The following is a 19,150-nucleotide window of genomic DNA, read 5'->3' as shown; positions in this document are numbered from 1 at the left end:
TCTCACATTAGCTGTGTCCAAGAATCTGTCTCATTGTTTTTTTTCCTCCCTTCCCTCCCACCTCTTTAACCTCTCCAAAAGAGCATGTAATATGATATAGGTTGTGCATATATTATCATATAATACGTATTTCCCTTTTAGTCATTTTTTGAAACAAGATACATATTGCTTACACTATAGAAAAAATTCAAGGAAATGAAGTGAAGAATGGTATGCTTCAATCTGCATTCAGATTCTGTCTGTTCCTCCTTTGGCAGTGGATAGCCTTTTTCACCATGAGTCACCATTTCACAGTTGATTTTCATACATTATTATTATTATTACTGTGTATATAACATTCTTGTGTACTTCACATTTCATCACTTCATAGTCTTTACAGGTTTTTCTTGTTTGTCTTTTCTTATCATACGGTATTCCATTACAGTTATATACTGTAACTTGTTCGGCCATTGATGGACATCCCTCAGGTTCCAGATCTTTACTACCCCAAAAATAGTGCTGTAAATATTTTAGAACCTACAGTTTCTTTTCCTTTTTCCTTGATCACTTTAGAAAATAAACTTGGTAGCATATTACTATGTCAAAAGATATACATGGTTTTATAACTCTTTGAGTATAATTCCAGATTCCTCTCCAAAATGGTTGGATCATCCAACAATGTATTAGTGTCCCTATTTTTCCATATCTCCTCCAACATTTATCATTTTGCCAACATTTATCATTTCAGCCAATCTGATAAGTCTGAGATGATTTCTCAGTGTTTTTTTTTTTAATTTGCTTTTCTCTAATCAATAATGACTTGGAGCAATTTTTTATATAGTTATATATAGCTTTGATTTCTTTAACCAAGAACTGCCTGTTCATATGTTTTGACTATCAATTGAGGAATGGTTCATATTCTTATATATTTGACAGTTCTCTATATATTTTAGAAATGATACCTCTATTCAAGAAACTGTTTATAAGTTTTTTCCCCAACTTACTGTTTTCATTCTAATGTTGGCTACATTAGTTTTATTTATACAAAACCCTTTTCAATTTAATGTATTCAAAATGATCCAACATGAAATATGTAACTATGGAAAAATATTAAAAATTAAAAATAAAAACAACTCATGAGCAAAAAAAATGATCAATCTTACATTTTGCAGTGCTTTCTATCTCATTTATTCACAATTTTTTTCTGATCCAGAAATCTGATAATATGTTCCCTGTTCTTCTAATTCATTTATATCTCCCTTTATACCTAAGTCATGTATCCATTTTGATCTTATCTTGGTAAATGGTGTAATGTATTTGTCTTTATCTAGTTTCTGCTAGACTGCTTTCTAGTTTTCTCAAAAATTTTTACCAAACAATGAATTCTTATTCCAAACACTTGGAACTTTATCTTTGTCAAATATAAGGTTGCTATAATCTTTTACAGCTGTTTGTTGTATGTTTGTTCTATGTTGTGTATTTAATTTCTGTACCCTTGAATTATGATTCCCAGCACTTCATTCTCTTTCTCACATTATGTGCTAGGAATTGTAGTTCAAGGTACAGAAATTAATTACACAGTGTCATGGATCTATTATTCTATCATCCAGTACTAGATAGTTTTGACAATTACTCCTTTATAATATAGTTTGAAATCTGGAACTGCTAGACTTCCTTCCTTAAAATTTTTTTCATTATTTCTGTTGATTTTCTTGACCTTTTATTTTTCCAAATGAACTTTGTTATTATTTTACTAGACCAATGTTAATAGGAAACATCTTATTTCCAAATAGTTTTAGCCATTTTGTTTCATTTAGTAGGAACATTTGAGGAATAGAAAGATTGAAGGTTTATGAGTGACAATACAGGGCAGATGAATCAAAATTTCTATTTTCTTTCCTTCCACTCTTTTACCTCCCCCACTGGAAAAAAAACAAAAAACAAAAACTCCTGTAACATATAAACATAGTTAAGCAAAACAAATTTTTATATTGACAATCCCAAAACATATATCTCTTTTTACATATTAATTCATCAAATTCTCTACCAAGAGCTGAGTAACATTCTTTATCATTTGGAATCAGGCTTGATCATTGCATAGTTCTTAATTCTTTCAGAATTGTTGATTTTTATAAAATAGATATTATAGTGTAAATTGTTCTTCTGGTTTTGCTCACTTCAATCTGATCAATCCAAGCAAGTCTTCCAGGTCTCTCTGAGGCCATTTCTTTTTTGATCTTTTATAGCACAATACATTCTTTTAAAAAAGAATTTAAGTTTATTTAATTAATTGATTAAGAGTATTTTTCCATGGTTATATGAATCATGTTCTTTCCCTCTCCTCCTCTCACCCCCCCCCATAGCCAAGGAGCAATTCCACTGGGTTTTATTTTTATTTTGTTTTTATTTATTTTTAGGCCCTTACCTTCCATCTTAGAGTCAATACTGTACATTGGTTCCAAGGCAGAAGAGTGGTAAGGGCTAGGCAATGGGAGTTAAATGACTTGCCCAGGATCACACAGCTAGGAAGTGTCTGAGGCCAGATTTGAACCTAGGACCTCCCATCTCTAGGTCTGGCTCTCAATCCAATGAGCCCCCCAGCTGCCCTCTCCACTGGGTTTTACATGTGTCATTGATCAAGACCTATTTCCATACAATACATTCTTATACCATAATTGGTTCAACAATTCTTCAGCTGATTGGCACCCCTTTAGTTTCCAATTCTTTGCCAGTTCAGGAGCTACTGAAAATATATTGTATTATATATTTTTCATATTTTTTCCCTCTTTTTATGAAACTCTCTGGGATGTAAGCATCATAGTAGTATTGCTGGGTCAAAGAGAATGCAAGTAATTTTGGGGGCTAGTTGTAAATTGCATTTCAGAATGACTACCAATTTGCAGCTCCACCAACAGTGTATTATTATGCCTTTTTTCCCATAACTCCTTCAATCTGCCATCTTCTTTTTTCATTTATCAGTCTGATAGAAGTCAAGTAGAACCTCAGAATTTCATTAATTTGTATTTCTCTAATTATTAGGAATTTGGAAGATTTTTTTTCCCATATGGCTACAGGTCAATTGGCTTTCTTTCCTTGATAATTGCCTATTGACATACTTTAATCACAGTTACTTTTTAATAAATATAAATTAGTCACCAAACATTTATTAAGTATTTACTATGTTTCCCGGAATTGTGCTAAGTGCAGGGATAGAGAAGAAATGCATTGAAAGAGGACGAGGAAAACTAACTTTTAAAAATAAGACCGGACATATAAAGGGTGTTTCCAAAAAGTCTTAGTGTAGTTTTAAGCTATTATTATTCATTAGCTTAAAATGGCACTAAGATTTTTGGGCACACTTATATGGTGTTTGTAGTAAAGGCAAACTAAAATGTTAGTAATTGTCCTTAGATCACTGATGTTTCCTTCAACATGGTTATATAAAGCACCTGAGCCTTTAGGAATATTGTTCACTAGCCATGGAAGTCTTCAAGTAGAATGTAGCATGCTGGTTTCAGACTAGGCAAACTTGCTTTCTAAGGAGCTTTGGCAGGAAAGATGAAATGCTCTCCCTTCTCGTCTCTCACTCCCTAAACTTCTTAATTTCTCACCTTTCCCCTCTCGCCCTCCAGAGAAATGCTATCCATCTCCAGAGAAAGAACTGTTGAAGTTGTCTTTCACATCAGTGTATCTTTGTTTTTATTTTGGGGTTTTGGATATGTATGCTTACAACAATGACCAATATGGAAGTGTGTTTTGCATGCCCATAAAAATAAAAAGAAACAAACAAACAAACTATAAATGGAAGAATTTCCCAAGACTTATTGATTAATCTTCTTTCCCAGGTGGGCTCTTTATGTAGGATTAGGGAAAACTGAAGAAGCAGATTTAGGGGGAGAAGAAATTCAGTCCAGGGTCACTTTTGACTGTTATCCCTAATGATTATTGTTATTTCTTTTGAAGGCCCATGACGAGATCTGTCCCAAGTTTCCCTTGACTTGTGAAGGCTGTGGTAAGAAGAAAATTCTGCGAGAGAAAGTGAGTTGAGTTTCTTTCATATATTTTTAGACTGAGGATACCAGAATGCTATTCATCTTGTAAATGTTGCGTTTATGTTGAATGACATTTAGACAATACAGATTCAGGCCTTAAGAGGCCCAGAAAAGAAAAAAAATGATTGGCCCACTTGCAGGCTTTACAAATAAGAGTAATAATGAATAGAAACCTATATCATCCTTCCATTGGCAGTGTATTGGTAGCACAGTGTCAAAAACAAAAGTTATTATTTTTTCCAATAAAAATTATAACATGCAAATAGCCAAGTGGCTTGTTTCAGTAATTTTCTTTAAATGTTAAAAAAAATTTTTTTCTGCAAATTTTCTATTATGTGATTCCTATATTTTACTTTGGACCTTGTGTAGTACTTAGTTTGGTATATCTTTTATGCACTTGTCTCTACTCGACTATTGCAGTAACCTCCTAACTGTTCTTCTCACATGAAGGTTGTCCTCTCTATTCCATCCTCCACATGGCTGCCAAATTTATATTCATAAAGCACAAGTCTAACTATGTCACTCCTCTCTTCAGGAAGCTTTAGTAGCTCCTGATTGTCTCTAGGATAAACACCTATATTTGCCATTTAAAGCCGTCCACTGACTTCAGTCTATCTTTCTAGGCTGATTACTCATTATTGCCCCTACATTTTTTTTAATGCTGTGATGACTTACCAGACAGTATTATTTCATTTTAAGAGACTTGCATCCTAGGTGAGATTTTAGCAGTTAATCCAGTATAAAAGCATTGAAGGAAATGTGAATAAAAAATAATTTTTTGGTGAAACATAAGTTCTACAAACTTTAGGAAGCATTCATTTGTTTCAGGACTTGGTATTTTTCTAATAGCTACTTAGATATTCTTAGGACATTTGTGTTGTCATAGACACATCTTGAAGAAACCTTTAGAAGAACAGGTCTTTTGGCCTGTCATCTGTGTAGGAACTTGACTGCTTTATTCATTTAGTGTATATTTACTGAGTATCTATCATGTGCCAAAATACTTTACTTTTATAAGTAATAGAAGAAATAGATTCTCCAAAAAAAGATAGATTACTCACTAGGATGGATTTTTTTTTTAGACTAAAAGTAATTATCCATAATAAAAAGGTAAATATCCACAAATTAAATAGGAAATTTAAAAATTGCTTTTGGGACAGCTAGATGGCTCAGTGGATAGAGAGCCTGGCCTAGAGATGAGAAGTCATGGGTTCAAATCTGGCTTCATACTTCCTAACTGTGTGATCCTGGCAAAGTCACTTAACCTCAGTTGCTCAGCTCTTACCACCGCCTTGGAACTAATACTTAATATTAGTTCTCAGATAGAAGGTAAAATTAAAAAAACAGGGGGGGCAGCTGGGTAGCTCAGTGGATTGAGAGCCAGGCCTAGAGACGGGAGGTCCTAGGTTCAAATCCGGCCTCAGACACTTCCCAGCTGTGTGATCCTGGGCAAGTCACTTGACCCCCATTGCCTACCCTTACCACTCTTCCACCTATAAGTTAATACACAGAAGTTAAGGGTTTAAAATAAAAAAAAAATTAAAAAAAAAAAAAAGAAAAAAAAATCTTGCTCCTAAAGTATTACTTCTGCCTGCAATTTTGATGTATGTAGCATTTTTAATGTTGATGGAAACCTATATAGTCCACTGAATTATGGCGTTTTTTCCCTAAGTAGGTAAAAAGTTTTCATTTGTATTTAACTTCATAGTTATTACAGTGTTCCTCTGAGTCAGTAAAACCAGTAAATTTATTCCCATTTTAAAGATGGAGAAACAGAACACATAATGATTGATTACCATACTTAACAAAGGCCCCAGTGTCATAAAATCATAATGTTAAAAATTAAGAAGTAGTGGGAAAAGCATTATATTTTGTAGTTAAAGAACCTGGGTTCAATCCCCAGCTATATTTGTTTAACAAAACGATCTGACAGTTACCATGCCTGGCCATATATGCAATATTCTAAACTCACAGTCCCCCCCTATATCTCTGCCAAAATTTCTTCTTCCTTCTCCAGGGTCAGAATTGGTCAAAATGACTGCTTAGTATTATGCTTCTTTTTTGTTTACATTATTAAAATCATCGTGTATATTGTTCTGGTTCGACTTACTTTGCTCTTTGTCAGTTTGTATGAGTTTTCCCATGTATCTCTATTCTTATGTTCTTTTATTAAAGTTTGGTAATATTCCTTGATAGTTACAGACCATATTCCTTCAAGCCATTTTTGAGCAGATAATTTAACTTCTCTAGGTTTCTGTTTCCTCATCTGTAAACTAAAGGACTTAGACTAGATGATCTCTAATGTCCTTTGCAGTTCTAAATCTGTGATCCTATGAAAGAATCATAATAGTCATTTCGTTCTTGCTTCTCTTCATGTTTCTACTTTCTTCTCAGTTAAACTGTATTAAATAGTTGTTTATATATCCTATTTCAAGTGTCTCAGAAAAGCTTCACTTGGTATCTCGTTCTCATATTGACTCATTCAAATGACGGGTAAATTAAACTCATTTATGTCATCTTATAGTTCCATGTCCATTTCCTCTTGCTGTGGAGGTGAATAATATTTTATATTCCTCTAATTGTGATAATTAGATTAAGTCTACACTGCCCAGCACCCTTACATAACTGAGGACTGTTTAACATTGAGGACTTTTTGCTGATTTACCTTTGAGGAAACTTTTCTCATTTCTAGATCATGATTTGTCAACAGAGATGGTTCAGTGTCCAAATATCCTCATTTTTTGTTCTTAATTTTTAAAAATAAATTTTATTGATCTCTTTATTTTTGTGTCACTTATATTTTCACTGTAACCCCACTCTACCAAAGAGCCATCCATATAATAGAAATTTGTCCATATGTATTTTAATTGACATTGACCAAATAATGAAAACTCTTGTGTTAGAGTCACTTCTTGAATTGCTCTCTTGAATTAACCAGATTTTGGGAATAATAACAATAACAACAAAAGTCACTGACAATATTCTAAAATATCTGGCCATATACTACTTTGAGAAAATTCTTAACCTTATATTGAAGCATTCCAACCTTCATAGCAAATAGTATTGATTGTGTGTAATTGGAAAATATGTTTTATCCACTGTGATGGCTAAAACATAAAGAGGAATAATGTGAAATAAGGCTAGAAAATTGGCTGGAGCCAGATTCTTGAACTCCAGCCAGATTATTGAAATGAAAACCTAAGGAATTCACTATTTTCATTACTTATCTTTGCATTCCCAGGCCTTAGCACAGTACCTAATAGGTGGTGTATGCCAAATAAATACTACTAAGTCTCAGAGGCAGTAGGAATCATTCAAGATTTTTGAATAGAAGAATGATAGTCAAACCTTTGCTTTAAGGAAATTATATTGGCTATGTGTAGAGGATGAATTGGAGAGGGTAAAGATTGGAATGAAGACGATGATTTCAGTAGTCCAATAGGATATGTGTTTTGGACTGGGTGGGTGGCTGGATAAATGGAGAGAAAGGGATAGTTATGAGATGCTATGTGTGTAGCACACTTCTACTCATACTGATAAGACTAGTTCCCAGATCATGGCTCTAAGGTTCTCTCAGGGCTCTAGAATTTGCTTTGAGGTATTGGCAAGTATCCATTCCAAAGTCTCTATCCATCCTTATTATAAGGTAATTATCATTTACTTAGCCCAACTTCAATAGCTTTTATTTATTTATTTATTTGCTCATTTGTTTATTCATTTACTTATCTTTGAGGCCTTACCTTTTGGCTTAGAGTCAATATTGTGTATTGGCTCCAAGGCAGAAGAGTGGTATGGGAAGGCAATGGGGGTCAAGTGACTTGCCCGGGGTCACACAGCTGGGAAGTGGCTGAAGCCAAATTTGTACCCAGGACGTCCTCCCATCTCTAGGCCTGGCTCTCCACTGAGCTACTCAGCTGCCCCAAAGTAGCTTTTAGAAAGAAGTATTTACTAAGAAGGTGCAATAAAAACAGTTGATATGAAACATCCTCCAAACCAGTCCAACACACTCTCCCATAAGTACAAGGGAATGCAGGCTCAAGCCTAGAGATCACATCTTGGTTGCTAAAAGCTTTTTTCTCCCCTTCTTGGGGTGCTCAAGATGTTTGCCTTAGGCATAGTGCAATTTATTTCCTGAGCTTCTTATGCCATGAATTTGCTTTTCTGCATCACATCCAGGCTCTACTCTGCTGCCCATGCACACACTGGCTGCTGCTGTCCTGGGGAATGTTGGTAGGACACTGATGAGAAGATAGGAAATCCATAATCCTTGGGACCTTTGAAAGTTATAAGGGCCCCCTCCAGTGGGAAAATGGGGAAGGTGACCTAGGCTGAGGCAAAAGCTGAGCCATTTTCCTCCCTCCCAAGTAGCCCCTCTTCAGAGGTGTTGCTGGAATGCTTTTTCTTGGCTTTTGCTCATTCTAGTCTCTGGACCATATGCTGGCTTGATATTTTATAAATGACTCCTAAGGCATGACAAAGTTTCCTCAACCAATCCAGATGTATTTGCTATGAAATTTCACTTTGGCTGATCAAGGATTTTTACTGTGCGTCATTCTTATCATAACTAACATTTATATAGCACTTATGCTATGCCAGGCACAGTGCTAAGTGCTTTGCAATCATCTCTTTTGATCATTACAACAGCCCTAGAAAGTGGGTACTGTTATTAACCCCATTTTGCAGACTTGTCCAGGGTCATACAACTAGTAAGTATCCGATGCAAGATTTGAGATCAAATCTTCTTGACTCAGCCTAGCGGCCTAGCAGATTGAATATATAGAGTAATGAAGAATAAAGATCTGTGAATGACTCCAAAACTGTGAACTTAGGTGCCTAAAAGATTGGTGGTACCCTTAAGCGAAACAGAGAAGTTTGGGATGTGAGCTCCTTGAAAGCCAAAACTGCTCATTATTGTAAAAGGGGAAATGGGTTATGGTTGGACTGGATAATTAATATTTAAAGGTGTGTTTGCCAAGGAACTGAATAAATACCAATTTCTAAAATGATGTTAGTAATTTATTTACAAAATATAGGAGAGAGTGGAAGTAGAGAGATGGGAAGAGGGTAGAGTAAGAGATCTAACTTAATGAACTAGATTTGTATTCAAGTCTGGGCTTTACTCTGGCAGGGCTCCAGAGGCCTAGCCAGAGAGCCTAAAAGTCAATTAACAGGGGGTTTAGCCACTAGGGCTTCTCCCAATCAAGGGCCCCTCCAGAGGCTAAGGTAGTCAGCCTTCTTCACTCACCAAGGTCTCGGGGTCCCAGGTCCAAGTCACGAACAAGAGAGCTCCTTCAGATCCAAGACATGAATAAGAAAAGCCAAAAAGTTGATCCCTAGAAATTCTCTCAATTCATCAAGGCCATTTCTTTCGTCACTTCCTGTGCCTTCTTCTTAGTTTATGTGTCCAATCACAATAGACGCTTTTCTTAGGACTGCCTAGGAGGCAGTCAGTCAATTCTGATTCCTCACCCATTTTTTCACAGGAGGGTCACAGATTCCCCCCCCCCCCACTTGAGAATTAAGTGGGGTTGTTTACACTTTTGGTGATTAGATTTAAGAATGGGCTAGGTAGATTTAATCTCATCATCACATATTGCCTTCCTTTGATAGCACCTCATGCAGTACCTGGCACATATAGTAGAGCTTTAACAAATACTTGTTGAGTGATTGACTGAAAAGGAAAAAGAATTAGGGGAACATAATGAGTTCCGTTTTGGACATGTCTTTGAGATGCCCACAGGATATTTAGGCAGAGATGTCAAGCAGGCACTTGGCATTGGAACTCATAAGAGACTGGATACATAAAATTGGAATAGAGATGATAATTAAGCCCACTGGAGTGGATGAGCTCTTCAAGATACAATGTAGAAAGAGAAGACTAGTGTGGCCCAGGACCGAGCCTTAAGTAGTAATTAGGAGGAAGAAACAAAGGGGACTATCTAGGTCAATGGTCAGCAACCTTTTTGGCTGTGAGAGCCACAAACACCTGCGGAAGGAGGAGGATGGAGGCGGAAGGCGCTGGAATATGGGGCGGAGGCTGAAAAGCCCCCTGGGGCACATCCTGGGGCTCTGCAGGGATTGGCCAGTCGGGAGGTGGAGCCAGATATGGCTGAGAGACAGCCTTGCCGACTCCTGTTCTAGGTAGTTGAGTACCAAAAGATTGAATTGTGAAAATACAAGGAGAGAATATGAAGACAGAAATGATCAGCAGATCAAGAAGGATGAAGACCAAAAAAGACTTATTTTTAGCATTTGTTTGTTAGACTTGAAGAAAAAGGGCAGTTTCTGTAGTTAGCTCAAAAGCTAGCTAGTAAGGAGTTAAAATGGAAGTGAAGAAGATAAGTGTTGACAGCTTTTTCTGAGAGTTTTTTTGGCTGTGAACCAGCCAAAAAGGATTTACTATAGGGAGCAGCTGGGTGGCTCAGTGGATTGAGAGCCAGGCCTAGAGATGGGAGGTCCTAGGTTCAAATCTGGCCTCCAACACTTCCTAGCTGTGAGGCATTGAGCAAGTCATTTAATTCCTATTGCCTAGCCCTTACCACTCTTCTGCCTTAGAATCAATACATGGAAGGTAAAGGTTTTTAAGAAAGGATTTAATATGAATGGAAGGAAAATTATGAAATGATAGGGTTGTATGGAGAAAGTGAAAAATTTTCAAGGATAAAGGAAACCTGAATATTTGTGTAGACAGAAAGAAAGGAGTCAATACTTAAGGAGAAATTGAAAATATGTGTAAGATAGAAACAATCACAGGCATGTACTTCTTATTGGAAATAGCAGGGCATGGTATTTAAAGGGTACAAGTAGAAGGGTGGACTTAGCAAGTAGAGGAGTCATGTATTTATCAGAGATTGGAGCAAAGGAAGAAGGAATGGAAAAATGATATAAAGAGTTTTGAGGTTTCAAATATGAAGGAGGAGGCTAAGTCCTCTGCTGAGAAAGAGGAGGAAGCAGGATGATGATACCTTTCTCCTTTGATGTCTTGCCCCATTGTGAAAGGAAGCTCTTCTGTGTACTTGTCCCATTCTTGTAGTAAGAGATCAAAAACTCCTTGAGGATCAGGACTATTACCCTTTTCATGTTTTTTCGTGTGTCTCCCTAGTGCACATATAGTTGGTGCTTAATGTTTGTTGATTAATCATGTATGTATTGTCTTTCTCTCTCTCTCTCTCTCTCTGTTTAGTTTCAGGACCATGTCAAGGCCTGTGGCAAATGCAAAGGTCCATGCAAATTCCATGTTGTTGGCTGTACTGAAATGGTGAGTGAGCGTAGTTTGTGTTTATTTGGAGTGGCAGAAGGCTGTTGCTATTCAGTGTCTAGAGCTTAAAGAGAGATTGAAAATAACTGAATCCTATCCTTTTAGGCTTTTGCATTTCAAGAGATAAAACTTTACAAAACCCAGAATGAATCCTACATCTGAAGTTATTATTCTGCTGTCTCAGTTTGTTAAGATCATATTATTTTAGATAAAATGTGTGCCCTGTCTTACATTCTCATAAATAAATTTGACAGCTCTTAATGTGGTTCCTAACATTCTATATGCTAAGGGATTGTCATGTTATGTGATTGCTTCTTTTCAAAATTTAAAGTTATTTGAAGCAAGCAGTTCAGCCCTCCAAAGAACTTAACATTTGGTGGAAAAGCAAAATATATGCACGATTTGCCATTAAAAAAATTTAGGAAATGAAGCTCAAAAGACTCAAAATAATAATGGAATGAATTTAAAATATTAAGTTCCAAGAGCAAACCTGCATTTTATCAGGAAAAACTTACTAGAATAAGTAAGTATTGAGCCATCAAATGTAGATGTTAGAGATGGTCATGATAATGCAATAAAATTACCAGTATAAAAAAATAAATACAGAATTTTTTAATAAGCAAATTTTCCATCTATGATATTATCTGGCCTCATACTTATAACACATTGTGTTGAGCATGCTGTATACACAATTGTAAATAATACAGTCTATCTTTAACACAAGAAATTTTCCAATCCACTTGTCAAATCCTTCAGATGTTATGGCTTAAAAGGGTAAGTTGATTTATATACAATTAAGGAAACTTCATGGACCAAGATGAGGATTTAAGTCAAACTTGCAGTATAGAAACTTAAGATATGAAAAAATACTCTACATTAATTTACTTGAATGTTAGTATCAGCTCTGCAGAAACTTTGTCTTCTGCAAAGGAACTCTGTTGAAGGCTGGGATAAGCCCCCAAAGTTATATCTGAGCTCCTCGAAAGAAGATATTGTATATTGGTAGAGACATTTATAGTCAATTACATTGATTTGAGGAAGTAGAAAGAATTGCCATAAGTTTTTATCACATTCAAATTTTTACATGATGCTTCAAATTGGAAATTTATCTGTTTTGAGTCTTGAGTGTAAAATGTAGCTGAATTACCTGTAAGTCAATAATGGATACACAGGGGGCAGCTAGCTGGCTCAATGGATAGCCAAGACTAGAGATAGAAGGTTGTGGGTTCAAATCTAGCTGTGTGACTCTAGGCAAGGCACTTAACTCCAATTTCTTAGCCTTTACTGTTCTCCTTTGGAACTAATACTTAATATTGATTCTCTGACAGTAGGTAAGAGTTTAAAATAATAATAACAGATACACTGGTATCCTTGAAGAGGGTTTTGGGGAAAGGCCATAATTGGTCAGTTTTAAATTTCTTAACAGCTGGCCCTCTTTTCTCTAGGTGGAAAACGAGAAGCAGCAAGATCATGAAAATCAGAAAGTAGCCGAGCACCTCTGCATGTTGTTAAACTTTGTCCTTGAGGCCAGGCATTTCCATGGAGACATTGGTCCCCTCCTTGGCCAAGGTGACATGGGGGGCTGGGGAAACAACTCATTGGCCTTAGGGCCAGAGATGTCCAAGTCTACAGAGCTGTTGGAGAGATGTGAAACCCTGGAAAGAAAAACAGTCACTTTTGAGAACATTGTCTGTGTCTTGAACCGAGAGGTGGAGAGAGTGTCCATGACAGCTGAGGCTTGCAGCAGGCAGCACCGCCTGGACCAGGAAAAAATTGAAACTCTCAGTAGCAAGGTCTGTAAAGTTGGGGAGTTGCAAAGATGTCTTCTTCCTTTGGGACTGTATTTGTGCTTGTATGCCGCCATGTGTGTTGCATGTTTAGTGCTCTAACCGTCCTTACTGCTTATTTAAATCTTGGCACTTCAGAAGCACAGAATTTTAGAGCTGGAAGAGACACTAGATGTCATGTAGGCCAACCATTCCATTTTATATGTGAAGAAACCAAGGTCACACAGCTACTTAGTGATAGGTTGCTGTTGTACTTCAGTATGAACTTGGGGGCTGATTCCCTGACTAGAGATTTCTAAAAAGGTGTCATTAGACTTACTTTTCTTATTCCCAAAATCCTTGCCAGGTGAACATTAGCTGTTACCTTAATTGTTATGTTGTTTTCAAGAAGTAGAAATCTACTGTTGCTACTTTTTGCATCTCTCTCATTGACCACAATGGTAGAAATATTCATGGGGCTGGGTGTCTGTCGATGTGCTATAGAAGCAACATTCATAGTTTGGTTTTCTGTTTTGTTCTCATTTGTTTTTTTCTTTAAAATCCTTACTTTCTGTCTTAGAATCAATATTAAGTATCAGTTCTAAGGCAAAAGAGAGGTAAGGACTAGGCAATTGGGATTAAGTGACTTACCCAGAGTCACAGATCTGAATCCAAATTTGAACCCAGGACATTCCATCTCTAAGCCTGGCTTTCTATCCACTCAGCCATCTAGCTGCCCCAGCTTTCATAGTTTTTGAGTTATCTCTCTTAGTCTTAGTGCTCTAGAATCTTAATTCCCAGATATTTGGGAAAGGGTTTGTATCGTAAACTCTAGTTAAATACATCTCAATACATTCTTTCAAGGAACAATCTGTAGAGATGCCTCCAGAAAAAAACCCTTGAAATTTTCTACTTTTCAAGAAATTGATAATAAATATACATGGAGAATTGGAATTATTGTGTTTCGCCAAGTTAGATTTCAGTGGCAGATTATATTCTTTCTAGCTTTCCTCATAATCTTGAGGGCGCTCTTGATGGAATTTGTGTCAGAAGATGCAATCTAAACCCCAGTCATTCCTTTGGAGCTGCAGCAGACACATAGGTCTAACAAGACTACAATGTGTTTTCCAATCATTAGGTCCAGCAGCTGGAAAGGAGTATAGGATTAAAAGACCTGGCGATGGCTGACATGGAACAGAAGATCCTTGAGATGGAAGCTTCCACTTATGATGGAATTTTCATATGGAAGATAACAGACTTTGCTAGAAAACGCCAAGAAGCCATGGCCGGCCGCTCTCCTGCCATCTTCTCTCCAGGTTGTTCTCTCGAAAATAACCTTGTAACTGGCATCTTTTTCTGTGCTCCACATATTTCATTTATTCAGGTGGGCATGTGGAAATGTCACCTGTTGTTCAGTAGGCCAAGTTTAGAATATTTCCATTCCCTTCCTATCTTTTTTCCCCCCCATAAAGAAATCAAAACTACGCTGATGACATGGGTGATTAGACAGGAGAAAGAATGGGAGTTTATTTAGGGGAAATCTGTTGTCCAACTTGTGAATTTCTTTTGAGTTCCCCCTCTTCTCCTGGTACTCTGCCATCAGTATTCTATTATAGTGATGACATCACTTCCTCAAGGCATTTTAGTCAGCTTTCTCTTATTCTCACATGACTTATCCAAGGCAAATGTTGAATTCAGGTTTATTTTCCCCCAGGCATCTAAGAGGTAGTTCCCCTCCTCCACAGTCAGTTAGCTGATGAGCTTAGAGATTGTGCATTCTCAGCCTGTTTGGGCTAAAATTAAGTTAAGTAAGACAAATTTACTACCTCAAAAATTTTTATAATTTGTTCCAGAACTAAAAAAGAATGTTTTTGAGGTTCTTTTGTTTTGAATTCTCTTTAATGGTACTTCTCTTTACTAGCCCATGTAGTCAAGAATTGCCCCAATGAGATTTTCCCACTTTTATATCGAGACAACATAGATTTTTGGTTATATGGATCCTGATAGTCCCTAAAGAATTAATCTAGAGTAAGTGTGAAAGACAAAATCTTTAATGATAAAATGAAAGATTTATTTGACTATATAGATTTAAGATATTCCTTTTAGAGTAAACATCTCTGCAAAAAATTTGCCTTCTCTTCTACTTCTTGGTTAACTTCTCAAGCAGAAGGCAACTTTCCCACAATTGTTCATATTCACTTGAAAGCATCAGGTGCTTAACTTTTGGGGATGTTATTCAGGTCACCCTGGCGATAACTTTGAAGTTATTGAGATGGGAACTGATTAAACAAATCCAGGCTTCTCTTAGGTGACATGGGGAAAGCAGAAATGTCATTAGAAGAAAGCAGAGGTTGAGGTTGCAGTAGATTAATGAAGATTCCCCTAACATCAGCCAAGGGCCTATTTCTCAGTTCTTCCCTACATAAATTAGGGAAAAGGGCTGTTTGTTATTTCAGGCAGTCATAACTCTGCTCTTATAATATATATAATAAAGTATAATCCTAATGATTATAAATTTCATTTGGGCCAGAGTTTATGGCACTTACAGGGAGTTTATTTTTTCCGTTTTGTTTTGCAACTCTTTATTCAAACTGCACATCTTTCTGTGATAGAAACCTTGAAATGGAAAAGTCTCCACAGTTATTTGTGACATCTTGTCATATTCTTGTTATTTTTAATATGACTTCATCAGTGATTCTAGAACCAGCTGTTAGTTCATCTGCATCTCTACTATACTTCTGCCTTTTTCTATCTCCCTTTCCAAATTTTACTTTGAAATCTACACACTTAGATTGTTGACTAAATCCCTTATCTGGCTTTTTTAATTTAATCTAAATTTGCTATCTTTGGGAATTTATCATTGGACCAGTAATATATCCTAAAAAGTGTTGGTTTACATTTACCAACCTGATAGTTCTTTCCTTAGAGGCCAATTTGGTGGGAGATTGTTGCTTTTTTTAAAACCAGTTTTCTTCTCGGCCATTTTTTTCTTTGGCTCTGAACACTGAGTTCTTTTTAGACAGGGAACCCTCTTATCTCTCTTTGGAAATTGGAAGCCTGATGGTTGAGAAACCCCCAAGAGAGCTTCTGTAAGAACAATGCCACTCAAAAACAAGCCAGGTTTTTCTTCTCTCTTTCTCCTCCCCCAATTTTGTCCAGATATTTATTATGTACATTTTGCATCACTTTTGTTAGCCTTCTACACGAGCAAATATGGCTATAAGATGTGTTTGAGAATTTATCTGAATGGGGATGGCACTGGACGTGGGACCCACCTTTCTCTTTTCTTTGTCGTGATGAAAGGACCAAATGATGCACTTCTACGTTGGCCCTTTAATCAAAAGGTAAGCCTGACCTGGTAAACACAGGGCTTGTCTTTCAGTTCTGGTAGTAGTGAGGGCCTCTCAAATACTATCTTTTCTCCTATTCTCCTCCACAAATACTTGCCAAGTTCTCAGAGGACTGTCCTAGGTTGGGCTTAATTCTCATGAGTCCTACTGTGGAAAATAGCATAACTAAGGTCTTCCACTTACAAATCAGACCCATTTTAGAAGGCCATCTTACATATGACATTTAAAGCAAATATTAATCATATTATATATACTTCTTTAACAAGAGCCTATAGATTTTATATTTTGACTATCTTTAAAGTCAGTCTTCAGTCAGCTGAATTAAAGTACTGTAGTACATTGGGCCAATAAGAAAAGTGTTTTTTATCTCTTTGCAGTAGCCAGAGTGATATCCTTTTTTGCTTACCAATGCCTCTCCTCCTAATATGGAGCTGATCCAGAAGAAGAGGAAGCTTTTGCCCACTTCCTCATAGGACTAAAAAAAGGAAGTCTTGGCATTTGGTCCTACATGTAGTGACCAAGGGATTATTAGCTCCTCCTATTAGTGTAATGGTGGTCTCCAAAGAGAGTTCCTTCCCTTATTCTTATGTTTGTAAATGGCTCTGAAGAAATGACATCTTTTAAATTTTGTTTCCCCCTGAAAAAATATAGTTTCTGCAGGGAGAATAACATGCTTCCCATATTCTTAGATAAACAAACACCTTTATGGGATGAGCATTAGCAGATGGAAAACACAGAAGTCACTGTTGAGCTTCTATAGCCCTTCATTTCCAGGCTTCGTGTATGAAAAGTTCATTAATCAGCCAAATGAACAGAACATATTTGGATTCTTTAAAATTAATACCAAGAATTTAAGAAACATTTAGTACTGTTCCTGGTTCCTTTGAGGTATGGATTTTGGGATCTCATGGCCACTGTTGCAGAAAAGCAAGACTCATCCTGTTCCTTGTGGAATGTAAATGATCTTGTCTTGCTTCAGTTTGGGTCCTGGGAAAACAGGAAACTGATTGCAGGGCTTGGAATTTGACATGACATGCTGACAGTTTCTTTGCTACTGGGGCTTTCCAGGCTTTCACCCAGGGGAATCCTGGGAGGTATTGGGTGTGGGCAAGTTTTATACAGGAGAATAGAATTGAGCTTTCAGATCGAGTTAACACTAAGAAACTGCTTAACTTCCTTTCTCTTTGTGTTCTCTGCTCCTAGGTGACATTAATGCTGCTAGATCAGAACAACCGGGAACATGTGATTGATGCCTTCAGGCCTGATGTGACATCTTCCTCTTTCCAAAGGCCAGTCAGTGATATGAACATTGCCAGTGGCTGTCCCCTTTTCTGTCCTGTCTCTAAAATGGAGTCAAAGAATTCTTATGTGCGCGATGACGCCATTTTCATCAAAGCCATCGTGGATTTGACGGGTCTCTAATGCCACCTTTCCATCCACATATGGGAGCCTAGTGCCAGCCTGGTTTGGAAGTGTCTCAGGCAGGAGTCTCACCCACACACCTATGGGCAGAGCCCCCCTCCCAGCACACTCCACGTTCATAGGGCAGAGGGGTGGGGCCAAGGCAGGCCTGCAGGGAAAGGCCCTGGCCTTCAGCTAAGAGTGATATTCAGGACCAAGAGGAGAAGGCACTGGCTAGACCTTGGATATTAGAGGCACTTGGTTTAAAACTTGTCAACAGAGATTGAGAGTCAGTGAATGGGCAGCCACTTCTAGGAAATAGGCAATTCAATCCAGGATTGGTTTGAAATTTGCTGTGGGTCTGCAAGCTCCTGCCTATAAAAGATACTTGATACACTATCTGTGTTGTTATAAGGGGGGTGGGGATAGCAGACTTACTTTAAGGGAGGGGGGGATGGGGAAACATGTTAGTCAAGAAGGAAAGTATTTCTCTCTGGTACTGCTTCAAGGGCTCTTCCCAGCAGGGTTCTTAGTTTAGACCCTGTAGCCCACAGTAGCACATAGGAGCAGAAAAAGATCCAGGAGAATTAACAAGAAGAGTCAGTCAAGGACCCATTATGGCTCAAAAGGTGCCCGTTGCTGGCACCTGAAATTGTAGGAAATCACTTTCTCTGTATCACTTTGATCTGAATCCGGTCGTGCAGGGATGCAGAGCCACCTTAAGATGGTGGGAGTGATCCTGGGGGGATAGCATTGGCTTGTAGAAGTAACTACTCATTAGCCAGCCAAAGAATTTTTCAGTCTGGCCTTTCATTAAAAGGTCAGTTAGTTTATTCTCTTAACTACCCTGCTTATTCCCACTTTACGTGGCCAAGGCTATCCTATTGGGTGGCCCCATAGGTAGGTTGCTCTAACAAGAAGGGATCAGCACATGGGATGTGATTAATCATGTCCGTCAATCCCTACTAGTTTTAAACTGAGTAATTCATGCCATACCACATGGTGGAGATGGGAGGAGTGAGTAGGGATTATCCACCCCCTGGGCCCATGCCAATGATTTGTATTATTGATATTATCAAACAACAGAAACAATCACTATTAAATCTTTTTTTTTTTAAAAATGTTGTGGATACTAACATGTTGATGAACATTGAACTCCATGTCTCCTTGAAAACTACTCATTAGCTCTCTAGAAACCATTTACTTGGGATTTTTCAGTGTCATCCCCCTCCAACCTCTACCCCTCACTCTTTGTTTCTGCAATTACTGCTTAGAAGACAGGTCATAGTCATCTGGTTACTCCTTGGTGGCCTTTGTGTGGGGAGTCTGAGCATAAGAAAATAA

The 19,150-nt window shown here is 37.4% G+C and overlaps 1 protein-coding gene across 2 annotated transcripts in view; it reads left to right on the top strand.

The window, feature by feature from the left end:
* TRAF2 (TNF receptor associated factor 2) overlaps positions 1 to 18,209 on the top strand; it is a 38,185-nt gene extending 19,976 nt beyond the window's left edge. Inside the window, exons 5-11 of one of the 2 annotated variants that reach the window (XM_044663931.1) lie at positions 3,943 to 4,017; positions 11,215 to 11,289; positions 12,735 to 12,858; positions 12,904 to 13,082; positions 14,194 to 14,371; positions 16,251 to 16,399; positions 17,609 to 18,209. In XM_044663931.1, coding sequence (XP_044519866.1) covers positions 3,943 to 4,017; positions 11,215 to 11,289; positions 12,735 to 12,858; positions 12,904 to 13,082; positions 14,194 to 14,371; positions 16,251 to 16,399; positions 17,609 to 17,827 — 999 coding nt within the window. In that variant the 3' untranslated portion in view covers positions 17,828 to 18,209. Of the gene's footprint in view, positions 1 to 3,942; positions 4,018 to 11,214; positions 11,290 to 12,734; positions 13,083 to 14,193; positions 14,372 to 16,250; positions 16,400 to 17,608 lie in introns of both variants that reach the window. The other variant, XM_044663930.1, reaches the window with a different exon arrangement.
* The last annotated feature ends 941 nt before the right edge of the window (positions 18,210 to 19,150 follow it).

Source organism: Gracilinanus agilis, chromosome 2, assembly GCF_016433145.1.
Source record: "Gracilinanus agilis isolate LMUSP501 chromosome 2, AgileGrace, whole genome shotgun sequence".
NCBI classification, from domain to species: domain Eukaryota; kingdom Metazoa; phylum Chordata; class Mammalia; order Didelphimorphia; family Didelphidae; genus Gracilinanus; species Gracilinanus agilis.
This window is presented reverse-complemented; position numbering and strand designations above follow the sequence as displayed.